Source organism: Lithobates pipiens, unplaced genomic scaffold (assembly GCF_037356315.1).
Source record: "Lithobates pipiens isolate NorthernLeopardFrog02 unplaced genomic scaffold, aLitPip1_a1.2 Scaffold_3, whole genome shotgun sequence".
Taxonomy (NCBI): Eukaryota; Metazoa; Chordata; class Amphibia; order Anura; family Ranidae; genus Lithobates; species Lithobates pipiens.
In genome coordinates, this window is record NW_027507790.1 from 236918286 (window position 1) to 236942105 (window position 23820).

The following is a 23820-nucleotide window of genomic DNA, read 5'->3' on the forward strand; positions in this document are numbered from 1 at the left end:
CTATGCAAGATCCTCTTCCCAGACTATATTTTCCATAGTTGATCAACCACCTGCATCAGTCTCAAGTCCCTGATTCACACCAACTCCCTTTGCTGGATGGATGCTGAACAGCATTGGAAGCCAGCATAAGAGTCTTCTATAGGCACACAAAGCAGCTGCAGCACAGTATCTTTATTGTTGCTACCTCTGACCAACTAAACACCTGGCTACACAGGTTATGGGTCAGTGATGAGTAGGATTGAAGCAATTTGATTCACATGACAGCTAGCCATCTCCCCTTATTAGAAACAAAGGTCAGCAATGGAAGACTTAATACATCTCCCACAGCATTTACTCATTTGTTATGTACAATCCCTATCCTGTACCTGAAATTTGTATCATATAAATAAACTCTCATTACATCACATGCAGACTGATAGGAAATTAGCTTAAGGTATTATTATGGAAAGTAGGCAGCTGCATCTAATGATTTTTGAAGTAATCTGAACCATCTGCCTCCATGGAAGAAACAGTTCACCCGCTAATCCAGATTATGGCTGACAAACCATTTTTGGCATATAGTTCCTAGTAACAGTGTGTCCTTGACAGGCTCAAACTGCTGCAGACTTTTTCTCCTGCTTGACTTCCCAGCCTGGGTCCTGCTCCCCACTTCGCTTCGCTCTGCTATTTGTATGTTTGGATAGACAGCAACATGGCCTTCCTGCTGAAGGGAATGGTTAGCAATCAACTGAAAAGTTTTGGACTGGGGGACGCTGGTGAAGAAAAGAAAGAAGGGGCTGATGCTTCTGACCCGGCAGCAGCGGCGGGAATGACCCGTGAGGAGTATGAGGAGTATCAGAGGCAGCTAGTAGAGGAGAAGTGAGTATAAAACCTTTCTTTTAACTTGTCAGAGACAAGAATGTCCTCTTTTCCCAAAGTGGGCCTTGTGAAAAGAGCATATTCATAATACAACCATAGGAAAACTGGTGGATTGTCCCGAATGTCCAGAGACAGCTCATGTTTTTCAATATTGATCTCTGGAAATGTCCCTGATTTGCAAAACTAACCCAATGTCATCAAATTTTTTTTTTATTTTTATTTTTTTTTAATGTTAAAAAGCTTTATCTACTTGTTGACATTAATTGGATTTATGCAAGACCCCAAAATAGACTCATGATCATCTGTTAGCGCATTGTGCATGATGTTCTGCAATGTACCAGTTAACAAGCAAAATGCCCTTGGAAATCATTTTAAACTATTAGCAGCTATGATATGGCCTTTTTATAAAGTATTACATCAGTTTGAAAAAAGTGTAGTACCGTGTTGGTCATCAATAGACTCCATGTACTGGCTGAATAGATTCAAACTGCAAGCTTCCAGTCTGCTCTTGTCTAATACCTCGCCTGAACAGGAGAGATGAGTCTTTGAAAGCTTGCAATTTTAATCCACTCAGTCGGTAAAGGAAAGCATTTTAGCCCACAGTTCTTTTCTAGGGATAGCTAAGAAAATTGTTCTTTAACAACTCAATGACTTTTATGTTAACATAAAGCCCTGAACACAAAACAAGTTAATGGATTTATTAAAAATTTTTCAAAATAGGCAAAAATTATAACAGCCTGTTAAACCATTCAAGTTGGCCTGTTCTATTTCAACATACCTCGTATTATACTGTTAAGTATACCTGTAGCAAAAATTACATTTTTGAATTGGCTTTTTTAGTGCCTCAAGAGCACTGACCCCAGAACAAAGTTGAATCTCGAAAGCTTGCAATGCAAATACAGACTTTAAAGCGGTTCTTCACCCTAAAGGGGAAGTTCCGCTAATCTTATCCCTCCCCCCCTCCGGTGCCACAATCGGCACCTTTCAGGGGGGAGGGGGGTGCAGTTACCTGGATAATCCAGGTAACTGCACACACTTCCGGCCAGACCGCCGCAGACCCCCGCAGACGCCCCGCCCCCCCCATTGTGTTCTGGGAAACACACAGTTCCCAGGACACAGCGGGGGATCTGAAGAGACGCGCAGCGCGACTCGCACATGCGCAGTAGGGAACCGGGCAGTGAAGCTGTCGTGCTTCACTTCCCGATTCCCTGACAGAGGATGGCGGCGGTGGCAGCAGCGAGATGAGCAATCGCTCGTCATCTGCCGCCAACATCGCTGGACCCTGGGACAGGTAAGTGTGATTTTATTAAGTCAGCAGCTGCAATATTAGTAGCTGCTGGCTTTTAATATTTTTTTTTAGGTGCAGCTCCTCTTTAACTAGGAACCTGGGGTGTTGTCTTGCCTCCTGAAGCTTCTCAAGCTTCCTTATTGGTTCCAATTGTGTGCAGTTGACGTTGTGACAAGTAGAAGAAAGCAAGCCAAAGTAACTAACTGCCTGGTCTAGTTAGGAACCAGATTACCAGGGTCAATATAAATCCAGGCTTAAAGTGGAGTTCCACCCAAAAGTGTAACTTCCACTTTAAGCAATTCTCGCCCCCTTACATGCCACATTTGGCATGTCATTTTTTGGGGGGAGGGGGTGCTTAGTTTTGAGTGGGACTTCTTGTCCCAATTCCTGCTTCTGCCTATGGGCCGCCTAGTCGACTCCTCCTCTCCCCCTAAGCGGCCCCTCCCTCTCTGCAATCTTCTGGGACACGTGACAGGTCCTAGAAGAGTGCCTGTCTGCTGGGAGAGCTCAGTGCATGTGTGGCAGCCTGCGAAGCCGCAAGCTGTCATGGCCGGGTGCCCACAGTTTCAATGGAGGAGGAGGGGAGAGGAGCGAGGCTCCGTGTGGCCGCATAGCGGGACCGTGGAACAGGTAAGTGTCTGTTTATTAAAAGTCAGCAGCTAAACTTTTTGTAGCTGCTGACTTTTAATAAACAAAAAAGCCTGGAACTATGCTTTAATTGAAGTGGTTGTATACCCAAATTTTTAACTTTTACCTACAGGAAAGCCTATAATAAGGCTTACCTGTAGGTAAAAAAAATATCCTGTACGGTTTAGGAGATATTCCCCTCGGTATACGCTGCTGACTGCAGCGGCGCATGCGCACAAGGGGATTCTCGGCCTGAAAATCTGGCAGTGGCCGGCCGGCCGGAATGAAATCTCCTGCGCGCATGCGCGGGAGTGACGATATCGCGGCTCCGGCCACTCACAGCGCCGGAGCCGCGATACTCGGAAGAAACGCAGAGGGAGCATGTCAGCTCCCTCGGCGTGGATCGGGCCAGATGTCGGGGCCTCGTTCTAAGGTAAGTATTTCATAATGAGCTAGTATGCGGTGCATACTAGCTCATTATGCCTTTTGCTTTGCAGGTTTAAAAAAAAAAAAAAAAAAAATTTGCAGGTTTACTACCGCTTTAACCCCTTGCCACCGAGCGTACGCAGATGTGCGTACACGGCTTCCGGGGGTTATACCGGGATGATGCCCGCACCTGCAGGCATCATCCCGGTACTGATTTTTAGAGCGAGCGATTGGTTTTGCAGCCATAACAACCGATGTGGCTAAAAGCCGCTCAGCTGTTATGCCGGAGGAGGGGGAGAGGACGCCCCCCCTCCCGCTGCTCTTACCGGGGGCTCCCGTTCAATCGGGAGCACCGATGCACAATCCGCCGCTTCTGGCGGCTAGGGAGGGACTGGAATGAAGCCGTAAGCGGCTTCATTCCAGTCTCCTAATTGTAAACACGGAAGCGACGTCTGCTTCCGTCTCGGAAGCAGACGTCGCTTCCGTGTTTACAATTGGTAAACTCGGCTGCCAATGGCGCCGGATTTAAAAACTCGGCTGCCAATGGCGCCGGATTTAAAAATATATACACTGCATCGCGGAAAATGGCGATCTGAATACTTTGAAGTGTAAAGGAGGGATTGGGGTTTTTTTAGACCCCCGATCCCTCCATAAAGAGTACCTGTCACCACCTATTACTGTCACAAGGGATATTTACATTCCTTGTGACGGCAATAAAAGTGATCACATTTTTTTTTTTTTTTTAAACAAACAATTTATTCATTTTAAAATCAATAAGAAATTTTTTTTTTTTTAAAGCGCCCCGCGAGCTCGCGCAGCAAAGAAAACGCACACGGAAGTCGCACCCGCATATGTAAACGGTGTTCAAATCACATGTGAGGTATCGCCGAGATCGTCAGAGCGAGAGCAATAATTCTAGCACTAGACTTCCTCTGTAACTCTAACCTGGTAACCAGCAACATTTTTTTAAAGCGTCGCCTATTGAGATTTTTAGGTACCGTAGTTTGTCGTCATTCCACGAGTGTTGCAATTATAAAGTGGGACATGTTTGGTATCGATTTACTTTAAAATTTCGGTTAATTTTACTGTTTCATTTTTTTTTAATTCATGAAAGTGTCCCTTTTCCCAAAAAGTTGCGTTTAAAACACCGCTTACCATGCGACATAAAATATTGTAACAATCGCAGTTTTATTCTCTAGAGTCTCTGCTAAAAATATATATATAATGTTTGGGGGTTCCAAGTAATTTTCTAGCAAAAAATATGGATTTTAACTTGTAAACACCAAATGTCAAAAATAGACTTGAAGGGTTAAATGACTTGAATAGTCATGAAAGGGTTAAAAAATATAAAAATCTAGTATTTTAAATACCGTAGACCAGTGGGTAAAATCTTAAGTAGATTTGCATTTTATGCCAACACTGTTGCTGGAACATACCTTACTCTCAGCAACAGAAGTGTAATACAAGGTTTGGCTGAAGAATATACTGTATATTCAACCAATTTTGCTTTGTCCAGTGGTATTCCAAAACTGCCTTTAGCAGTCTTTGCTATTCCATGGATAGCATGAATAACTATCAGATCAGTTTTTCTCAGATCTGCAGTCAAACAGACATTGTACTAGCAGTTACAGCGGTTGTGCAGGATGTCTAAATAGCACCAGAGTTAGCCCAGTGTACTCCGTAATCAGCACTCAGAAACTGAGCTGGTGAGACACAATCCCTCCCTTTCTCTGCAATACAAATCTGTGTAAGGACACGGTCACTAATGAGCGTACAGATCTGTAAAGAGATTAAAAAAAAAAAAAGTGTGAGAATTGAATTGGTTATTAAAGAAATCAAAAAGTTGAGCAATCTAAACCAGGCATATAAAGCCCCACATAGACCGAATGTCAAGCGGTGTGTACTGCAACCAGTTAGACAGAAGGGAACATGACCGAAAATGGTCTGCTGACAGGCTCTCAGTTAGCGCTCTCAGCCAATGCCTTTTTTTTCATTCAACCCTGCTGGATTAAATGAGAAAAAAATATTGGATTTTTTGTACTCACCGTAAAACCCTTTTCTCTGTATTTCACCGACCGACACAGCTCCTCTCTGTAACAAAATGAGTCGTTACCCCTATCACTAGGAGATACTAGGCAAAGTTGTAATACAACACTTCAGAACTCTTAGTTCCGCCCAGGGGGGCAGTCCCTTAGGCTACAAACCAACACTCTGCCCTAGTAGCCTCAGTACGTCAACAAGCAGTATAACATAAAGAGAAAAAGGAGGGGCGGGTGCTGTGTCTGTCGGTGAATTGCAGAGAAAAGGATTTTATGGTGAGTACAAAAAATCCTATTTTCTCTTATATTCACCGACCGACACAGCTCCTCTCTGTAACAAAATGGGACGTCCCCAAGCAGTACCAAACGAGGGGTGGGAAAAAAACAGCATAAAACTTCATCCACCATGGCAAGTGGGAGCTAGTGAAACTAAACCCACACAAAAAGAACAGCAGTGCGTGAAGAAAAAAAAGCACTACGCACAACAGGGTACCCCAACAGGAGTGATTCCCCAAGACCACAGCCAACTGCGGAAGTAATGCAAACAGTGCATTAACATAACAGTACAGCGTTTTTATCGAAAAACCAGGAAAAAAACATGGATTACATAATCAATTGCAGCTACACGGCCGCCTGCAAAACTTTGCGGCCAAAACAGGCATCAGCCGATGCACTGATGTCTACCTTGTAGAACTTGGTAAACGTATGGACAGACGACCAGGTCGCCGCCTTACACATCTGAGCGACAGGCGCTTGGTGTCGGAAGGCCTAAGATGTTCCGATTGCTCTTGTAGAGTGGGCCGTAACTGGAAAGGGGGGCACCTGCCCCTTCAAGGTGTAGGCTTGGACTACAATCTGTCTGATCCACCTGGAAATGGTGGCCGACGAGACTGCCATGCCTTTCTTTGGACCAGCCACCGAAAAAAACTGAGTCTGACTTCCGAAAGGGTGCCGTGGCAGACAAATACACCTTCAGAGCCCTAACCACATCTAGAGTGTGAAGGGCCACCTCCTTAAGGTGCTTCGGTTTAGGATACAGAGAAGGTAATACAATGTCCTCATTGATATGAAAAGCCGAGACCACTTTCGGTAGAAAGGATGGTTGCGGACGCAACACCACCTTATCCCTGTGGATAACCAGATAGGGTGACTTGCAGGACAAGGCTGCCAGTTCCGAAACCCTCCTGGCCGATGTGATGGCCACTAGAAAGACCACTTTCTGGGAAAGAGTCAACAAGGTAATCTCCCTGATATTTTCAAACGGCAGTTTTTGAAGCGCTGACCACACCAGGTTCAAATCCCATGGGGGTAACGGTGGACGCATCAGAGGGACTATGTATCGTACCCCCTGAACAAAGGTACTCACTAAGGAGTGCGATGCCAGGGGTCATTGAAAAAAGACAGCTAAGGCTGAGATTTGCCCTTTGATGGTGCTTAATGCCAATCTCTGGTCAACTCCTTGCTGGAGAAAGAACAGGATCCTGGATATGGCAAAGGAGCACGGATGCCATCCTTTTTCCTCACACATGGAGATGTAGGCCTTCCAGGTACGATGGTATATTTTCCGAGAAGATTTCCATGCCCTCAACATAGTTGGAATCACAGAGTCTGACAGACCCCGGTTCCTCAACACCTGGCTCTCAATAGCCATGCCATTAAAGCCAGTGATGGTAAAGCAGGATGGAGAATTGGACCTTGAGGTAGGAGGTCCTCTCGCAACAGCAGTCGCCAGGGAGCGTCTGCCACCAGATGCACCAGGTCTGCGTACCAAGGACGCTGAGGCCAATCTGGGGCAACCAGTATTACCGGGATCCTCTTGGCTTCCACTCTGCGAATCAGACGTGGCAACAGTTTCAGTGGAGGAAAGGCGTAGATCAGCTGGTACTGATCCCACAGAGCCACCAGCGCATCTGCCCACAGATCCCTCATCCTGGAAACAAATTTTGGCGCCTTCCGATTGAGACAGGAGGCCAGTAGATCCACATCTGGTGTGCCCCACTTCAGGCACAGCAGCCTGAATGTCTCCGGATGCAATGCCCATTCTCCTGGGTCCAGCATCTGTCTACTCAGATAGTCCGCCTGCCAGTTCTCCACTCCCGGGATGTAAATGGCCGACAGGGCCGGTATGTGTCGCTCTGCCCACCGAAGTATGTGAGCGACCTCCCGTGCAGCGGCTGAGCTTCTTGTTCCCCCTTGGTGATTTACGTATGCCACAGCCGTGGTGTTGTCTGACTGTATCCTGATCAGATGCCCTTGAAGTCTCATCGACCATGTGTGGAGAGACAGCCTGATCGCTCTCAATTCGAGCATATTGATCAGCAACTTGGATTCTTCCGTCGACCAGAGGCCCTGAGCCGACTGAACCCCCATCACTCCACCCCAGCTGGATATACTGGCGTCCGTAGTGATCACTGTCCATTTCAGAGGAAGGAACGATTTTCCGGACTGAATCACCGGGGACCCCAACCACCGGATCAGTGAGTCACTGACTGGCTCACCTGGATCTGTCAATCTAGGGACAACTGAGATTTGTCCCATTTTGACAAGATCTCCTTCTGCAGAACTGGGCGTAAGGTACTGCCTCGAAAGAGGCTACCATGAGTCCCAGTACTCGCATGCAAAACCGGAGCGACGACCACTTGCAGTTCATCAGTAATTTGACCGTGGATCTGAGAGTCTGCAATTTGTCTGAAGGGAGAAAAACATTTGCTTCCCTGGAGTCCAGCAGCAAACCTAGGTACTCCAGACGCTGGGTCGGCACAAGCACCGACTTCTTTAGGTTCAACAGCCACCCAAATTCTTGCAGGGTCTGCATGAATGAATAATTTGTATAGCGCACAATACGAACTGAATCGCCTCAAGGTGCTGTGAAGAGCTTTGTTGTCCAGCTTCTAGAAGAGGAAGGTCTTGAGTTTTTCCTGAAGACCTGGTGGTTTTCTTCCAAGTGCATTTTGGTTGGTAGAGCGTTCCATAGCCGTGGTCCTTGCATGGTGATTGCCACATCCTCCTCTAATTCTGAGGCGGTAGATGCTCTCAGGAGGAGATCGTCTGGGTATCCCACGATTGCGATCCCACGTTGTTGCAGCAATGCCAAAACTGGAGCCAGTACCTTGGTAAAGACTCGGGGGGGCTGATGCCAGACCAAAGGGTAAATTGGTAATGGGCTTCCCCGACTGCAAAACGCAGAAACTTTTGATGCCGAAGGCATATGGGTATGTGCAGGTACGCATCCTGGATGTCTAAGGATGCCAGGAAGTCCCCTTGCTGGAGCGCAGCGACTACTGAGCGAACTGATTCCATTCTGAACCTCTGCACGTTTACAAAGTGATTGAGGGCTTTTAAGTCCAAGATTGGATGTACCTTTTCCTTCTTGGGAACCGCAAACAGATTTGAGTAAAATCCCTGGAAGCGTTCCGAGTCCGGAACCGGTACAATCACCCCACGATTCAGCAAATCCCTTACCGCCCCCAACAGGGCCTCGCGGCGAACCGGGGATACGGGTATGCTGGAGGGGAAAAATATGTTTGGTGGCCAAGAGAGAAACTCTATATTGTAGCCTGTAGAAATCAGATTGCAGGCCCATTGGTCGGATAACCTGGAGGACCACCGGGCTGCAAACTCCTGAAGGCAACCCCCCCACCCGAGACATTGGTGGGGGCAAACCTTCATGCGGTAGCACTTTTGTTCGCAGGCTTATTAGGCTTGCAGTTCCAGGGACGTTTTTGACCGTCCGTGGGCATCCTGTCGGGCTGAGGATGTTTTGTCAAAGCTCCTGTCAGAAGAAAAAGCCATTTGTGAGCGGAAAAAGAGGGCCCTTGCCTATGACGTGGCTCCTTAGGTTTCCTGGCCTGTGGGAGCAGTGTACTCTTACCACCTGTGGCATTTTTAATAATGTCATTTAATGAGGCTCCAAAGAGCCGGTCGCCAAGGAAAAGAAGATCCGTCAGGGCTTTTTTGGATGCCTGGTCAGCAGACCAGCATTTTAGCTAAATCAGGTGCCTCAGCACCACAGCTGACACTGAAGCCCTGGATAACAGAGAGAGAGTATCCAGGGCCGTGTCACAGATGTACTTAAGGCCTTGCACTAGTTGGTCTGCTAGTTCCACGCAGACAGGGGCAGCCTGTTGCTCTCCCAATTCGCGGTGCAAACGTTTTGCCCACTCGGTCAGTGTCTGCGACACAAGTGCGGATGCCAGTACAGGTCACACAGCTGACCCCACGACCGTAAACAAGGAACGAGCCACCGCCTCTGCCTTCCTGTCCGTGGGATCCTCGAATGCAGGAGTCCCCTCAACCGGGATCGTGGTTACTTTATTTAACCTGGATACTGGGGGGTCCACGACCGGAGGAGCCGACCATTTCTTGAGAAAGCTCTCCTCAAAGGGGTAACACACCATGTATTTGGGGACCGAAAAGGTCCATTGCGGGCGACCCCATTCCTTGTAAATGAACTTGTCAAAATAAGTCAGATACGGGAATACCTTAGGTGAACGTGCTGGCTTGCGGGACCCAAAAGGGACCGGTACCTCAGCAGAGGGATCCGCTGGCTCCTGAATCTTCAGAGTATCATGCACAGCTGTGATAAGTGCTCCAAGAAGCACTTTGTTGCACCCGGAAGGGGACTCACTGTCCGAACGATTCTGGTCAGCGTCATCTGACAAGACGAGCAGGGGGTCACCGGCCTCAGCAGGGCCCCAGTCTGCGTCAGAGCTCTCCCCAGAGGATGGGGGGGCAAGGGTCGCCTTTTAGCACCTTTCTTCCCACGCACCGCCTCTATCTTGGCAATGAATGAATTGAGGACCGCCGTCAGGGTGTCCATGGGGACTGCGCCATCCGCAGGTGACCCGGTTGCAATTGCCTGGATTTCGGGGGAAGAAACACCAGTTTCTGAAGCCATTCTGGCCCTACCCTGTCTGTCACCCGAAGGGGACTTAGGACAGTGACAGTCCCACCCTCCTTGCTACTGACTGAGGGGTTCTAACCCACCGGACTCACCACCCTGAGGAGTTCTGAGCTGCTTACAGCAGTGCCTGTAGACCAGTAGCGCTCCCAGATGCAGAGGAACCAAAAACGGTGTCGGTGGCAGTCCGTCAGAACGATCGGTGAATGATCGCTAAGTGATCTGAAAAATGTGCTCAGACTACAGAGAAGGCTGACCAGCGCTCAGTAATGACAAAAGGGGAAGCTGAGGGCACATGAAGCTGCTGCTAGAGCACAAAAACGTGGTCCGGCTTCAAGAAAATGGCCGCCAGTGTTCTGAAGCATGCTGTCCTTTGCCCACACTGAAAATGGCTGCCAGCCAGCGCCATGAGAGGCAGAGAAAAACATGTGGCTACAAGGATAAGTGAACCAGCCTGTCACCCAGCCGGCTGTTGATAGAAGATCACAGGATCATTCATCTTGTGCAAAAAACAAAGCTTCTGCATAAAAAAAAAAGCACGGACCTATGGGCCTGCAGGGTTCCTAGGTCTATCTCCTTCACTAGGCAAAATAAAACTGAGGCTGCTAGGGCAATGTGTGGAGATTGTAGCCTAAGTGACTGCCCCCCTGGGCGGAACTAAGAGTTCTGAAGTGTTGTATTACAACTTTGCCTAGTATCTCCTAATGATAGGGCTAACAACCCATTTTGTTACAGAGAGGAGCTGTCGGTCGGTGATTATAAGAGAAACTATAATGCTGCGTACACACGACCGGACTTTTCAATGGACTAGGTCCGACAGAATGAATCCCCAAAAGTCAGACAGACCTAGAAATAAAACCTGTTTCAAATCTTTCCGATCGACTCGAGTCCGGTCGAAAAATCAGTTCGTCTGTATGCTAGTCCAATGGACGAAAATGTGTGGCCAAGCCCGTTCGTTTGGAAAGTCCGTCGGAACTCCGCCGAAAGACCGTCGGACCTAGTCCGTCAAAGTCCGGTCGTGTGTACGTGGCATTAGTGTGCACTAGGCTTAAAGGAGTTGTAAAGGCAGAATGTTTTTTCTTAATGCATTAAGATTAAAAAATATCTTCTTTGTGTAGCGGCCTCCCCAGCACCCCCTAATTACTTACCTGAGCCCCATCTCTCTCCAGCGATGTCCACAAGTGTCTTAGTCATCTGGGACTCTCCTCCTTATTGGCCGAGACACAGCATCTGCACCAATGGCTCCTGCGGCCGTCAATCAGTCAGTTAGCCAATCGGGTTATAGAGGGGGCAGGACCGGTTCAGGGCTCCATATCAGAATGGACACACAGAGCTGTGACTTAGCTCAGGTTCCCCCATAGCAAGCTTCTGGCTGTGGAGGCACTCAACTGGAGGGAGGGACCTGAGAAGAGGAGAATCTGAGCTGCTCTGCAAAACTAACTGCACAGAGGAGGTAAGTATAACAGGTTTATTTTTTTTTTAAAACAAGACTTTACCATCACTTTAACCACTTACCAGCCAGTTCACACACACATACGTTGGCAAAGTGGCTCATTCCAGCGAAACACCGTACCCTTACGTCGGCTCCTATATTTATATTAGCAAAAAAAATTTACATTTTTTTTTCAAAATTGGCACTTTTTTTTTTGTTTATAGCGTAAAAAATAAAAACCGCAGAGGTGATCAAATACCACCAAAAGAAAGCTCTATTTGTGTGGAAAAAAAAAGGATGTTAATTATGTTTGGGTACAACGTCACACGACCGCGCAATTGTCAGTTAAAGCAACGCAGTGCCGTATCGCAAAAAAGGCCCAGTCATTAAGGGGGTAAATCCTTCCAGTCCTTAAGTGGTTAATACATGCCTACCAAAGACCTGCTGGTAGGTTAATTGGCTCCTGTCTAAATTGGCCCTAGTATTTTTATATATGAATGTGAGTTGGGGACCTTAGATTGTAAGCTCCTTGAGGGCAGGGACTGATGTGAATGTGTACAGTATATATGTAAAGTGCTGTGTAAATTGATTGCGCTATATAAGCATCTCTAATAATAATGTAATGAAAAAATGCATACGCAGCAGACACATCTGTGAAAACCTTATATCAAAATAATCAGTAAATCCAAAAATATATAGGCAGCTGATACCATAAAATTTACTTTTTGTTAGAATACATTTTTGACTAGCAGTTTGCATTAATTAAGTAAGAATCCAACTGTGTTATCTTGTGTTTAAAAATGCCCACGTACTGTACATACCTGATAAAGCAAGTCCCTCTAGTACGTCAGATTCAGGTGCCCGTAGATGCCAGGAGGTTGGAGGGGTAGGAAAATCAAGGGTATCTGTGCTTGACAGTGGGTCTTTAACCAGTTGCCGACCGCCGCACGACGATGTACGTCGACAGCATGGCACGGGCAGGCATATTGGCGTACATGTACGTCCCTTGCCTCCCGCGGGTCGGGGGCCCGATCGGGCCCCCGCCCGGTGCCTGCGGCGGTCGGTTTTCGTCCGGGAGCGATCCGGGACGAGGGGGCGGCCATTCATTCATGGCCACCCCCTCGCGATCGCTCCCGACGAATAGGAATCCCCCGTGACATCACTTCCTCTCCTGTAATGTAAACACAGGAGAGGAAGTGATGTATTCTCTCCTCCGTGTCGGTATTTTTCGTTCCGACACGGAGGAGAGCGGATCGGTGAGTTGCACCAACACTCTACACACACAGTAGAACATGCCAGGCACACTCACACCCCCCCGATCACCCCCCCAATTACCCCTGCCCCCCAGTCACAGTGACACCAATGTCATTTTTTTTTTTTTTTTTTGCATTGGTGTCATTTGTGACTGTAATAACTGTTAGGGCAGTTAGGGTTAGCCCCCTTTAGTTCTAATGTACCCCCCTAACCCCCCCAATAAAGGTTTAACCCCGTGATCACCCCCCGTCGCCAGTGTCACTAAGGCTGGGTTCACATTGCAGTGGTTTATGAGAACGAATGTGATTCGCACCGCACTGCAGTGCAAATCACATCCGATCTCTGTGCGATTCGAGTTCAGCCATTCGCCGCACCCGCCACACCCGCCGCAAATTCGCACGGGACCCTTTTTTTGGCCCGCAGCAGAATCGGATCGCATGGGTGTTCACACCATGCGATCCGAGTTTGCAGATCGCACTGCGATATGCGAACTGATCTGGGGGTGTCAGTAACATTTCACTGACACTCCCAGCAGTCCGCATAGGGCAGTGTGAACTGCCGCCGGGAGGCATGCGATGCGGGAACCCGCCGCGGATTCGCGGCGTTTCCGCATCGCTCCAGTGTGAACCCAGCCTAATAAGCGATCATTTTTCTGATCGCCGTATTAGTGTCACAGGTGACGCTAGTTAGGCAGGTAGGTATTTAGGTTCGCCGCAGCTTTTTATAGCGCCAGGGACCCCCATATACTACCGCATAAAGCCCCCTGATTGCCCCCTAGTTAACCCTTTCACCAGTGATCACCATATAACTGTTACAGGTGACGCTGGTTGGTTAGTTATTTTTTTATAGTTTCCGGGCACCTGCCATTTATTACCTAATAAAGGTTTAACCCCCTGATCACCCGGCGGGTGTCATTTGTGACTAATAACTGTTAGGGCAGTTAGGGTTAGCCCCCTTTAGTTCTAAGGTACCCCCCTAACCCCCCCAATAAAGGTTTAACCCCGTGATCACCCCCCGTCGCCAGTGTCACTAAGGCTGGGTTCACATTGCAGCGGTTTATGAGAACGGATGTGATTCGCACCGCACTGCAGTGCAAATCACATCCGATCTCTGTGCGATTCGAGTTCAGCTATACAGATAGTATGGCTGAATTCGTGTCGCACCCGCCGCAAACTCGCACGGGACCCTTTTTTTGGTCCGCAGCAGAATCGGATCGCATGGGTGTTCACACCATGCGATCCAAGTTTGCAGATCGCACTGCGATATGCGAACTGATCTGGGGGTGTCATTAACATTTCACTGACACTCCCAGCAGTTCGCATAGGGCAGTGTGAACTGCCGCCGGGAGGCATGCGATGCGGGAACCCGCCGCGCATTCGTGGCGTTCCCGCATCGCTCCAGTGTGAACCCAGCCTAATAAGCGATCGTTTTTCTGATCGCTGTATTAGTGTCACAGGTGACGCTAGTTAGGCAGGTAGGTATTTAGGTTCGCCGCAGCTTTTTATAGCGCCAGGGACCCCCATATACTACCGCATAAAGCCCCCTGATTGCCCCCTAGTTAACCCTTTCACCAGTGATCACCATATAACTGTTACAGGTGACGCTGGTTGGTTAGTTATTTTTTTATAGTTTCAGGGCACCCGCCATTTATTACCTAGTCTCACTAGTGTACCCCTAAATTTAGGGGTGTCTACTTTCCAAAATGGGGTCATTTGGGGGGGGTTTGTGCCATCTTGGCATTTTATGGCCTTCAAAACTCTAACGCCCTTAGAAAGCCTGAAGGCGGTGCTTGGTTTTCGGGGCCCCGTACGCGGCTAGGCTCCCAAAAAGTCCCACATATGTGGTATCCCCGTACTCAGGAGAAGCAGCAGAATTTATTTTGGGGTGTCATTTCACATATGCCCATAGCATGCGTGAGCAATATATCATTTAGTGACAACTTTGTGAAAAAAAAATAAAATAAAAAAAAAAGTTTGTAATTTTCCCGCAACTTGTGGCAAAATATAAAATATTCCATGAACTCAACATGCCTCTCAGCAAATAGCTTGGGGTGTCTACTTTCTAAAATGGGGTCATTTGTGGGGGTTTTGTGCCATCTTGGCATTTTATGGCCTTCAAAACTGTAATAGGTAGTGAGAAGTGAACTCAAAAATTTACGCCCTTAGAAAGCCTGAAGGCGGTGCTTGGTTTTCGGGGCCCCGTACGCGGCTAGGCTCCCAAAAAGTCCCACATATGTGGTATCCCCGTACTCAGGAGAAGCAGCAGAATTTATTTTGGGGTGTCATTTCACATATGCCCATAGCATGTGTGAGCAATATATCATTTAGTGACAACTTTGTGTAAAAAAAAAAAAAAAAATTTTTTTTTGTCATTATTCAATCGCTTGAGGCAAAAAAATAAAATATTCAATGGGCTCAACATGCCTCTTATCAATTTCCTTAGGGGGTCTACTTTCCAAAATGGGGTCATTTGGGGGGGTTTTGTACTGCCCTGCCATTTTAGCACCTCAAGAAATGAGATAGGCAGTCGTAAACTAAAAGCTGCGTAAATTCCAGAAAACGTACCTTAGTTTGTAGATGTGACAACTTTTGCGCAAACCAATAAATATACAATTATTGACTTTTTTTTTACCAAAGACATGTGGCTGAATACATTTTGGCCTAAATGTATGACTAAAATTGAGTTCATTGGATTTTTCTAATAACAAAAAGTAGAAAATATCATTTTTTTTCAAAATTGTCGGTCTTTTTACGTTTATATCGCAAAAAATAAAAATCGCAGAGGCAATCAAATACCATCAAAAGAAAGCTCTATTTGTGGGAAGAAAAGGACGCAAATTTTGTTTGGGTACAACATTGCATGACCGCGCAATTACCAGTTAAAGCAGCGCAGTGCCAAAGTGTAAAAAGACCTCTGGTCATTTACCAGCAAAATGGTCCGGTCTGAAAGTGGTTAAATACTAATAATGGACTTGGTACATGCAGAGACCTCTCAGCGTCTGTTGTCAATGGAAGTTATAGAGTATAACGTAGGAGCCGCTGGTGAATAGGGATCCCCCACCCTACACAGCCAGGCACACCAAATCTTCACAGTATCCCAGAGTCCAGGAACAGCCCAGTGCTTAATTTTATGTTTTATTGAGGGAATAAAACTTGGGCTAGGGTAGAGGGAAAATTATGGGATGCCCACTTGACTTTAGAACTCTTCAGGGTGAACTTGGCTATATACAGTCTAAATACCCTCCTCTCTTCCTGCAGCACTCACTTGCAGACAAAAAGGACGCTGGATCACTGTTTGATGAATCTGACAAAAGGGCACTTAGATTAAACAGAAGCCCTTTAAAGGCAGGGACTGCGGGTCCCCTTTGGTTGTTTAGAGAAAATTCAGTGTCCAGCTGCTACATTCCTGTGGCTACTGATCGCCAGCACCACCTCTTCAGGCACTGCTGGCTGCGGCTGCCTCTCTCACTAGCCATCCTGGCTAATTCCCACAGTCCTCCCTGATTGTCACTCACCAGCCACCCAGCTGACTTCTCCTGGATGTGCTAGCTGGCTCCTGCTGTCCTCACCCTTGCTCCCGTACCTCTGGACAGGACTCCTCTGTGTGTTGTAAGAGGATGCTTCCAGCACCCTCCCCCTAGGCCCGAGGTACCCCCCCCCCCCCAACAGCCTCCTCAGCACTCTATCTTCCACCCGACTGCCTCCTGCTGGCATGATTCAGAGTATTTAAGCGGTTCCCTCCCCCTGCCAACCCATTTGGCTGGGGATTGGTTGGGGCCATTATCAATACTCCAGGAAGCTCCTCCTAACCTCACTCCCATTCTCCTGGAAGCTTCTCCAAGGTTCCATAAAGTAGGGGGAGGTACCAGAGGTGCTGCTTGATGTGTCACCCAGCCTCTCTGAGTCAATCACCCTGACCCAGATTCAAGACAGGCTTGGCTGCCAGCCAAGCCTAAATTCACCTACGCTATCAAAAAAAAAAACTATTTACACTAGCACTCCACACTAGAGGGTGCTACAAAAGCTAAAGTGTTTTTTTTTTTTTTTAAGTTTTGGAAAGAGTGGAGAGGGATTAGAATACCTGTTAGGTTTTTTTTTTTTTATTGCTGTCTGTTCCCCTGTTCACCCTCCTGTCCTGGTGACCTTTATAACTGGGAGTGAAAGGAAATACAGATTTTTGGGTTGGCAAGAGTGGAAATCTTCCAATGGAGACATTTGTTTTGGGGACCCTGGTGACAACTAGAGATTCCTACACTTTGGGGGGAGGAATTTCCTCTTACTTCCTGTTTTGGCTATGGCACAGGAAGTGATGGAAAATCTCCCAATGGGACACAGCAAAAAACAAAACAAAAAAAAGCTAGGGGTTCTATCCAAAAATGAAAAAAAAATATAAAGTTTTGGCAACCGGTCACACATTTTGAACTTGATTTAATCACCATTTCTCCCATTTCCTAATCACCATAGCAATGTCTCTGAGTACCTCCCAATTATGACAATGGCACCCACTTTGGACAGAAACCCATCACAGCCTTTACATACCTACAGTTTGCCTCAAAAGCAGCACATACTTTTAGGGATAAGAGGTGTTATTTTGGTGAAATGAACTTTGCTTGATGAACTACTATCTGCAAAATGTTACTGCTGCAGACATTCAGTTTTGCTCACTGAGCTGCTTATGCAACATTTGCTTGAAAATAAAAATGATCTACTCTGTTTTGGAAGGTGTGTTTGTTTTTTGTTTTATTTTGTTTTTTGGTGTATCTAAGCTAGTTTAGGTTATTTAATTTAGTGTTTGTAGTATTTGTGTATTTTTCTTTTTGTGTATTTGATACATTTTTTATTTCTTTTAATTTTTTTCCTGTTTTTTTTTTTCTTTTTTCATCCTTACTAGTACCTCTAAAGGCAGACATTAACTTCCATTGTTAATATAAGTACAGAAGGAATCACATTGCCTCTACTGAGTTCCTTTTTAAATTACTTTTCTTGCACCAGATATAGGCTGATATATTGTGAGATGAAAATCATTTTAAAAAAGACGTGCAGGTGGTGCTGTCAATCTTTAGATGTTCAAGAAGCTTCTCCAAGAATTCTCTTTTACGACAATACCAGCATAATGAATATTTCATGACCTTGAACATAAAAAAAATCCTCCCTGAGCCATGTTCAAGGCTGCCCATCAATGGACTTTTACAGTTTACCATTCATTGTGATGGCATACTGTTGACTTGGTGGGTCACACACTAGCACAATCTATTTCTATAGTGTACTTTCAGCTGCTTTAAGTAAAGAAGTGCACTTCATTGTTAATTGACAATGTCAAACCAGTCTACTTGAGCACATATATATATAGAAGAGGAGAGATCTATGAACAGACAAAGAAGCTACTTTTAAAGGAAAGCTCTGCCGTTATTAAAGCCCAGCTACAGCCAGCACCTTTTATTTTGTTTCAGATAAAGCAGGAAAAGGTTAGAACATCTGTCAGGTTCTACTTGGTCCCCTCTGTGGAGGTTTCTTTTTCATTTTCTGTCAAGTTGTTGAAAGACTTTTCTAAGCTCTACAATGGTGTCAATAAAACTTGCAGTTGGAATTTGATATAAATGTAGCGCACCCCCTAAGGAGCTGCAGTAAAACTAGGATCCACCACCCTGCCTAGCCAGGCACACCATATTTTTACAGGCACCCTTGAGACAATGAACAATGTCTGTAACTTCATCTCCCCTTCTTTCTCCAACCACTCGCTTGCAGAACCTATTTGGAACACTGTGAATATCTGACATTCAGATTAAAGAAGTTACCCGTAACGGGAAGGAACATGAAGCCCCTTAATTATGTAGCAGAAAATTCAGTGTCCAGTTTGCATCACTCCTGTGGCTATGGATCTCAGCACCACTTCTTCAGGCACTTCCAACTAGGGATAGGCAAACGGTTCACTGTTCGAACAAACGGGTCATTCGACTGCTTGTTTGGCCCCCGAACAAACCACAATGCATTGTGGTGCTGAACAGTGCATTGCAAGCCCTGATTGGCTGAAGCAGTGAAAGCTTCGGCCAATCAGGGCACAGAGCACTGTCAGAGTCATGATTGGACACTGTCATCATGACTTTATCCAATCATGGCTCATTCCATCCCCACAGTATAAAAGTATTCTTTTAATGGCAACCATTTTCAGTGTGATTTCGGCATGGAGAGAGAACAGGGTTCTGTTCCGTGCTATTAGTGTGCTATACTGTGCTATTTTGCTTCAATTGTCAGTGTAGAATATTAGTTTAGTGTGAGTGTAGTGAGGAGGACCATCATTCAGCTTTGCATAGTGTGCAGCTAGAGTAGGGACAGCTCAGTTTCACTGTAGTGTACTGAGTAGGGAGGAGCTTTATGTTCGGGTCGAACATGAGTTTGACTCGAACATTGGCTGTTCGATCGTTCGTTCGTCAAAATATGAACATTATGGGGCGTTCGCGGCAAATTTGAGTGATGCATCATGCCCCATGAAGCAATGCGACATCGCAGTGCATTGCTGTCTGATTGGACAAGCATGCGCTATGACCCGCATGCTTTGGCCAATCACAGTGCTGTCAGCAAAGAGCCATAAACCCTGCCTTTGGCCCAATATGGCTCAGGGGTTAAGTCCATGCCCCACACAATATAAAGCTGCCTGCACGTCGGCCCTGTGTAGTGTGTGGCTTGAGTTGACCGGGAGAGCGCATCATTTCATTTAGATTGAACAGGCAGGCGATTCAGTTAGCTGCAGAGTATTTAATGTGTGTGTGTGTGTGTGTATCAGTGTGTATATCCTGTTGTATTCCTGCTGGAGCAGACTCTGCATGGCATTATGGACAGGGCACTGGAGGCAGAGCAGCAGGAGGAAGAGGAGGACTTCCTTTCTTCTCAAGGCCCACTTTATCCAGACACCATCATTGCTATGTCACAAAACACACAGGAGGAGAGAGGGGAGGAGGATGAGGAGGAGGAGGATTCTTGCACTTTCATAGGCTTCAAGGAAGAGGAAGACGTGTCAAGCTGTAAGCGATGGCTTTCCAACCCCAGGACCCTTGGGAGGAGGAGGTTCCAGATGCTGTCATCCTGAGTGACCCTGAGGAGTCTGCTTCTCAAGCCTCTGCAAATTTGAGGTGCATGGGCAACCTCATGCTTCAAAGCCTGCGAAAGGACCCAAGAATATGTGGCATAAATGAGGATAATTACTACTGTTTGACAACCCTCCTTGACCACTGTTATAAGGGGAAGGTCTCAGAACTCTCAGAATCCTGTCCCCACAGAGAGTGCAGAAGATAAAATCTCTTGAGGACACATTAAAGAGGATTTTATTGAAAGTTTTTCCTGACTCCAGTAGGTTACGGTGTCGTGGAAAACGTAGTTTTGAGTCTTCTGTTGGTCAAGAGAGGAGCGTTGGAGAAGGCGTCTGCCTAAGTGAGGCATTTCAGAATTTTTTTTTAGTCCTCGCCGCCCAGGGCTGTCAGCTTCCACGTCCCATCAGCCGCGTCTACATTACATGGTGGACAATTACCTCGAGGCCAAAACAGAGATGGAGTGCTTTCCAGCTGATGATCCACTGACTTACTGGGTCATGAGAATAGACCACTGGCCAGAACTTGCCCAGTATTCTATTGAGTAATTGGGCTGCCCTGCATCCAGCATGCTTTCAGAACGGACATTCAGTGCTGCAGGAGGTTTCGTTACTGATCATATTACACGTCTGTCCACAGACTCCGTGGACCGTTTGACTTTTATAAAAATGAATCAGTCCTGGATTACCAGCTATGAAGCCTCTGATGCCGATGTCACTGAATAAGTCTTTTTGGGATGAGGAATCTCTGCAGGATTTCGAGACTGCCTAGCTTTGAGGGTGTTCAATCATTTCATCTGGAAGAATGTTTTTGGCATAGGTTTTATGGGCACAATTAATACCCAAAGACCAATTTTTCAGCACCTGTTTGACAGGTGCATATCATTGCAATTTTTTGCCTTCATCAAGAGCATCTCTATAGAGTTACGGTGGTAAGGCTCCCCCGACACCCAAAGAGTAATTTTTCTGCACCTGTTTCTCAGGTGCATATCATTGCAATTTTTTACAGCAAGGCCAATTCTTGCTTTCATCAGGATTACCTCTATGCGGTTACGGTGGGAAGGCGCCACTGACACCCAAAGACCAATTTTTATGAACCCGTTACTTCTATACAAAGTCAAAGTGACACCAGAATGTATCCAAACAAATTCTAATCTTGTTCCCAGTGCACTACATTGTCACCTCAATTTTTTTTTTTTTTTTTTTTTTATACATGTCCCCCCAGGGCAGGACCCGAACCCCTATAACCATTGTATGCCCAATTACTTGCATATAAGCCTTCAAAATGGGCACTTTTGATTTTTGACATTTGGCCCTATTGACTTTAATGGGGTTCGTTATTCGGGTCCGAACTTTCACTGTGTTCAGAAGTTCTGTGAACTGAACAGGTGGCAGTTCAGCCTATCCCTACTTCCAACCCACCTGGCTGAAGCTGCCCTTTTCATTGTCCTCCAGTCTAACTTATCCCCACAGTCCACCTGACTGGCACTCACAAGCCCTCCCGGCTGACTCTCAGGAGATCTCCCAGACATTCTGTCCTGTGCCCGCTGTCCTCTCTCCTTGCTCCCATGCCTCCAGAAAAGGCTTCCTCCATGTATTTTGCTAGGATCCTTCCAGTACCCGGCCCAAGTTCACCCCCCAGACTAGGAGGCACACCTCAAGGGCCACTGTCAGCCTCCTTGGCACTCCATCTCCATCTTCCACCCAACTTCCCCTGCTGGCATGACTCATGCCTATTCATGAGGGGGCCTGCCCCCTGCCAGCCTGCTTACTGGGGATTGACTGAGGCCCTCATAAATATTCCAGGCAGCTCTTCCTCACTTTCTGCCCACTAGCTCTAGAAATTTCTTACAACCTTCTAGAAACAGGGGGAGGCACCAGAGGAGCTGTCAGGATGAGTGATCTAGCCCTGACTCACTGAATCCTTACCCAGATTCACAGCTCATGCTTGGCCTTGAGCCAAAATAAATTGTCCTACTCTAAGAGACCTGCACTAACAAACCTATAATAACAGCTAGAACACACTAGAGGGTGCTACATAAAATTCATGGTTACTACACAAACAATAGAGGTGAATCCCAGGCAGAGTTATTTAAAATGCAAAAAACGACAAAACAAATTACTCCATGGATCTTTTTTGGAGGTAATCAAGCACAAAAACATAGGATAACAGAAGTTATCAACTTTATTAGAACTTATAAAAATGGAATGAATTAAAAACAGAAAAATGCACCAGAAACACCTCAATACATGATTGAAAAATGCTCTATACAAACAATCCATCATAAATGTGCCAATTAGAAGAGTAGATGGCATACATCATAAATCTCAATGCATTTCCTAAAACATAGTTGATTTCCTCAGGAGTTTGATGTTAGTGACGGGATGTAGTTCACCTTGGCTAGCGGGGTTCATTAAAAAAACACTAATTTTTAATGCTAGATGATAGCCACGAGTGGGAAGTCTGTCCTGAGGGTTGTGAAGACGGGAAATAAAACTCGAGGGCACCTCAGGGTGAAGAGGTAGATGGACAGGTATGGCATTGACACAAGAAGAGTGAATTTACTAGTTCATAGGTGCAAAATAGTCTGCGCAACCAAGAAAACCGGATGGTTGGTAAACCTGGTGCAAATGACCTAAAATTCGTTTCTGGTGCATTTTTCTGGTTTTAGTTCCATTTTTAGATATTTTAAAAGAGTTGAGAAGTTTTCTAACTTATAGTCCTGTGTTCGATAACCTCCAACAAAGTCCCATAGACAAATTGTTGTTGACTTTTATGGAAGTATGCCACTCCTCTCTGCCAATCACTACACTGGCTTATGATTGCCCAGTCAATTCAATAAAAAAAAAAAAAATAGCAACATACAAACCAATTCACAACTCTGCCCCGAGCTACATCACCAATCTTGTCTCCAAATATCACCCAAATAATCCTCTCTCCTCCAGCTCTAAAGCTGGATCATCTCCAGGACTTCTCCAGAACCTCTCTAATCCTCTGGAACTCTCTACCTGAATCTGTCCGGCTATCTCCTTATCTGGCTGCCTTTATGCTATCCATGAAAACTGGAACGCCTCCAACTAATTCTTTATCACTTCCATCAGCTCATCCCCCACAGTTATAACCTTTTGTACCACTTACCTCACCCTCTTAGATTAAGCGCAGAAATAAAAAAAATTTATGGCGCAAAAATCAACTGAATATCCAGAATTAGTTACAATGGGCGGGGGCGGGGGAGGGGCACAAAAATGGATGGTGCTTGAAATAAATCAATTAAAATAAGTCCAAGTCATTCAAATAAAATAAGATAAGTTCATAGGGAAGCACTTTAGGCAGCAACCTTTAGGCTGAGTTCACACCACAGCGATGCGGGAACGCCGCGAATCCGCAGCGTTTTCCCGCATCGCATTACTCCCGCCGGCAGTTCACACTGCCCTATGCGAACGGCTGGGAGTGTCAATGATATGTTAATGACACCCCCAGATCCGTCCGCATATCGCAGTGCGATCTGCCGACTCGCACAGGAATCGGATCGCATGATGTGAACACCCATGCGATCCGATTCTGTTGCGGACCAAAAAAAGGGTCCCGTGCGAGTTTGCTGCGGGAGCGATGCGAATTCAGCCATACTATCTGTATGGCTGAACTCGCATCGCTACGGAGATCGGATGTGATTTGCACTGCAGTGCGGTGCGAATCACATCCGGATCTCCCCCCGCAGCAGTGTGAACCCGGCCTTAGAGTAGAAGCAAACACTCTGAAATGACAACTAGAAGAAAGAACAGGTGCGCCACACTAAGTGCAGTATTTAAAAAACACACTAATCATTAAAAATCAAAGCCAAATGGCTACTCACCCACCCTCTTAGATTGTAAGCTCTCGTGAACAGGGCCCTTTTAACCCTCTTGTATTTTATTG

At 46.3% G+C, this 23820-nt stretch overlaps 1 protein-coding gene across 1 annotated transcript in view; it reads left to right on the top strand.

The window, feature by feature from the left end:
• The first annotated feature begins 561 nt into the window (after nucleotides 1-561).
• CPLX4 (complexin 4) overlaps nucleotides 562-23820 on the top strand; it is a 74599-nt gene continuing 51340 nt past the window's right edge. The window contains exon 1 of the mRNA XM_077462910.1: nucleotides 562-858. Coding sequence (XP_077319036.1) covers nucleotides 692-858 — 167 coding nt within the window. The 5' untranslated portion in view covers nucleotides 562-691. The remainder of the gene's footprint in view (nucleotides 859-23820) is intronic.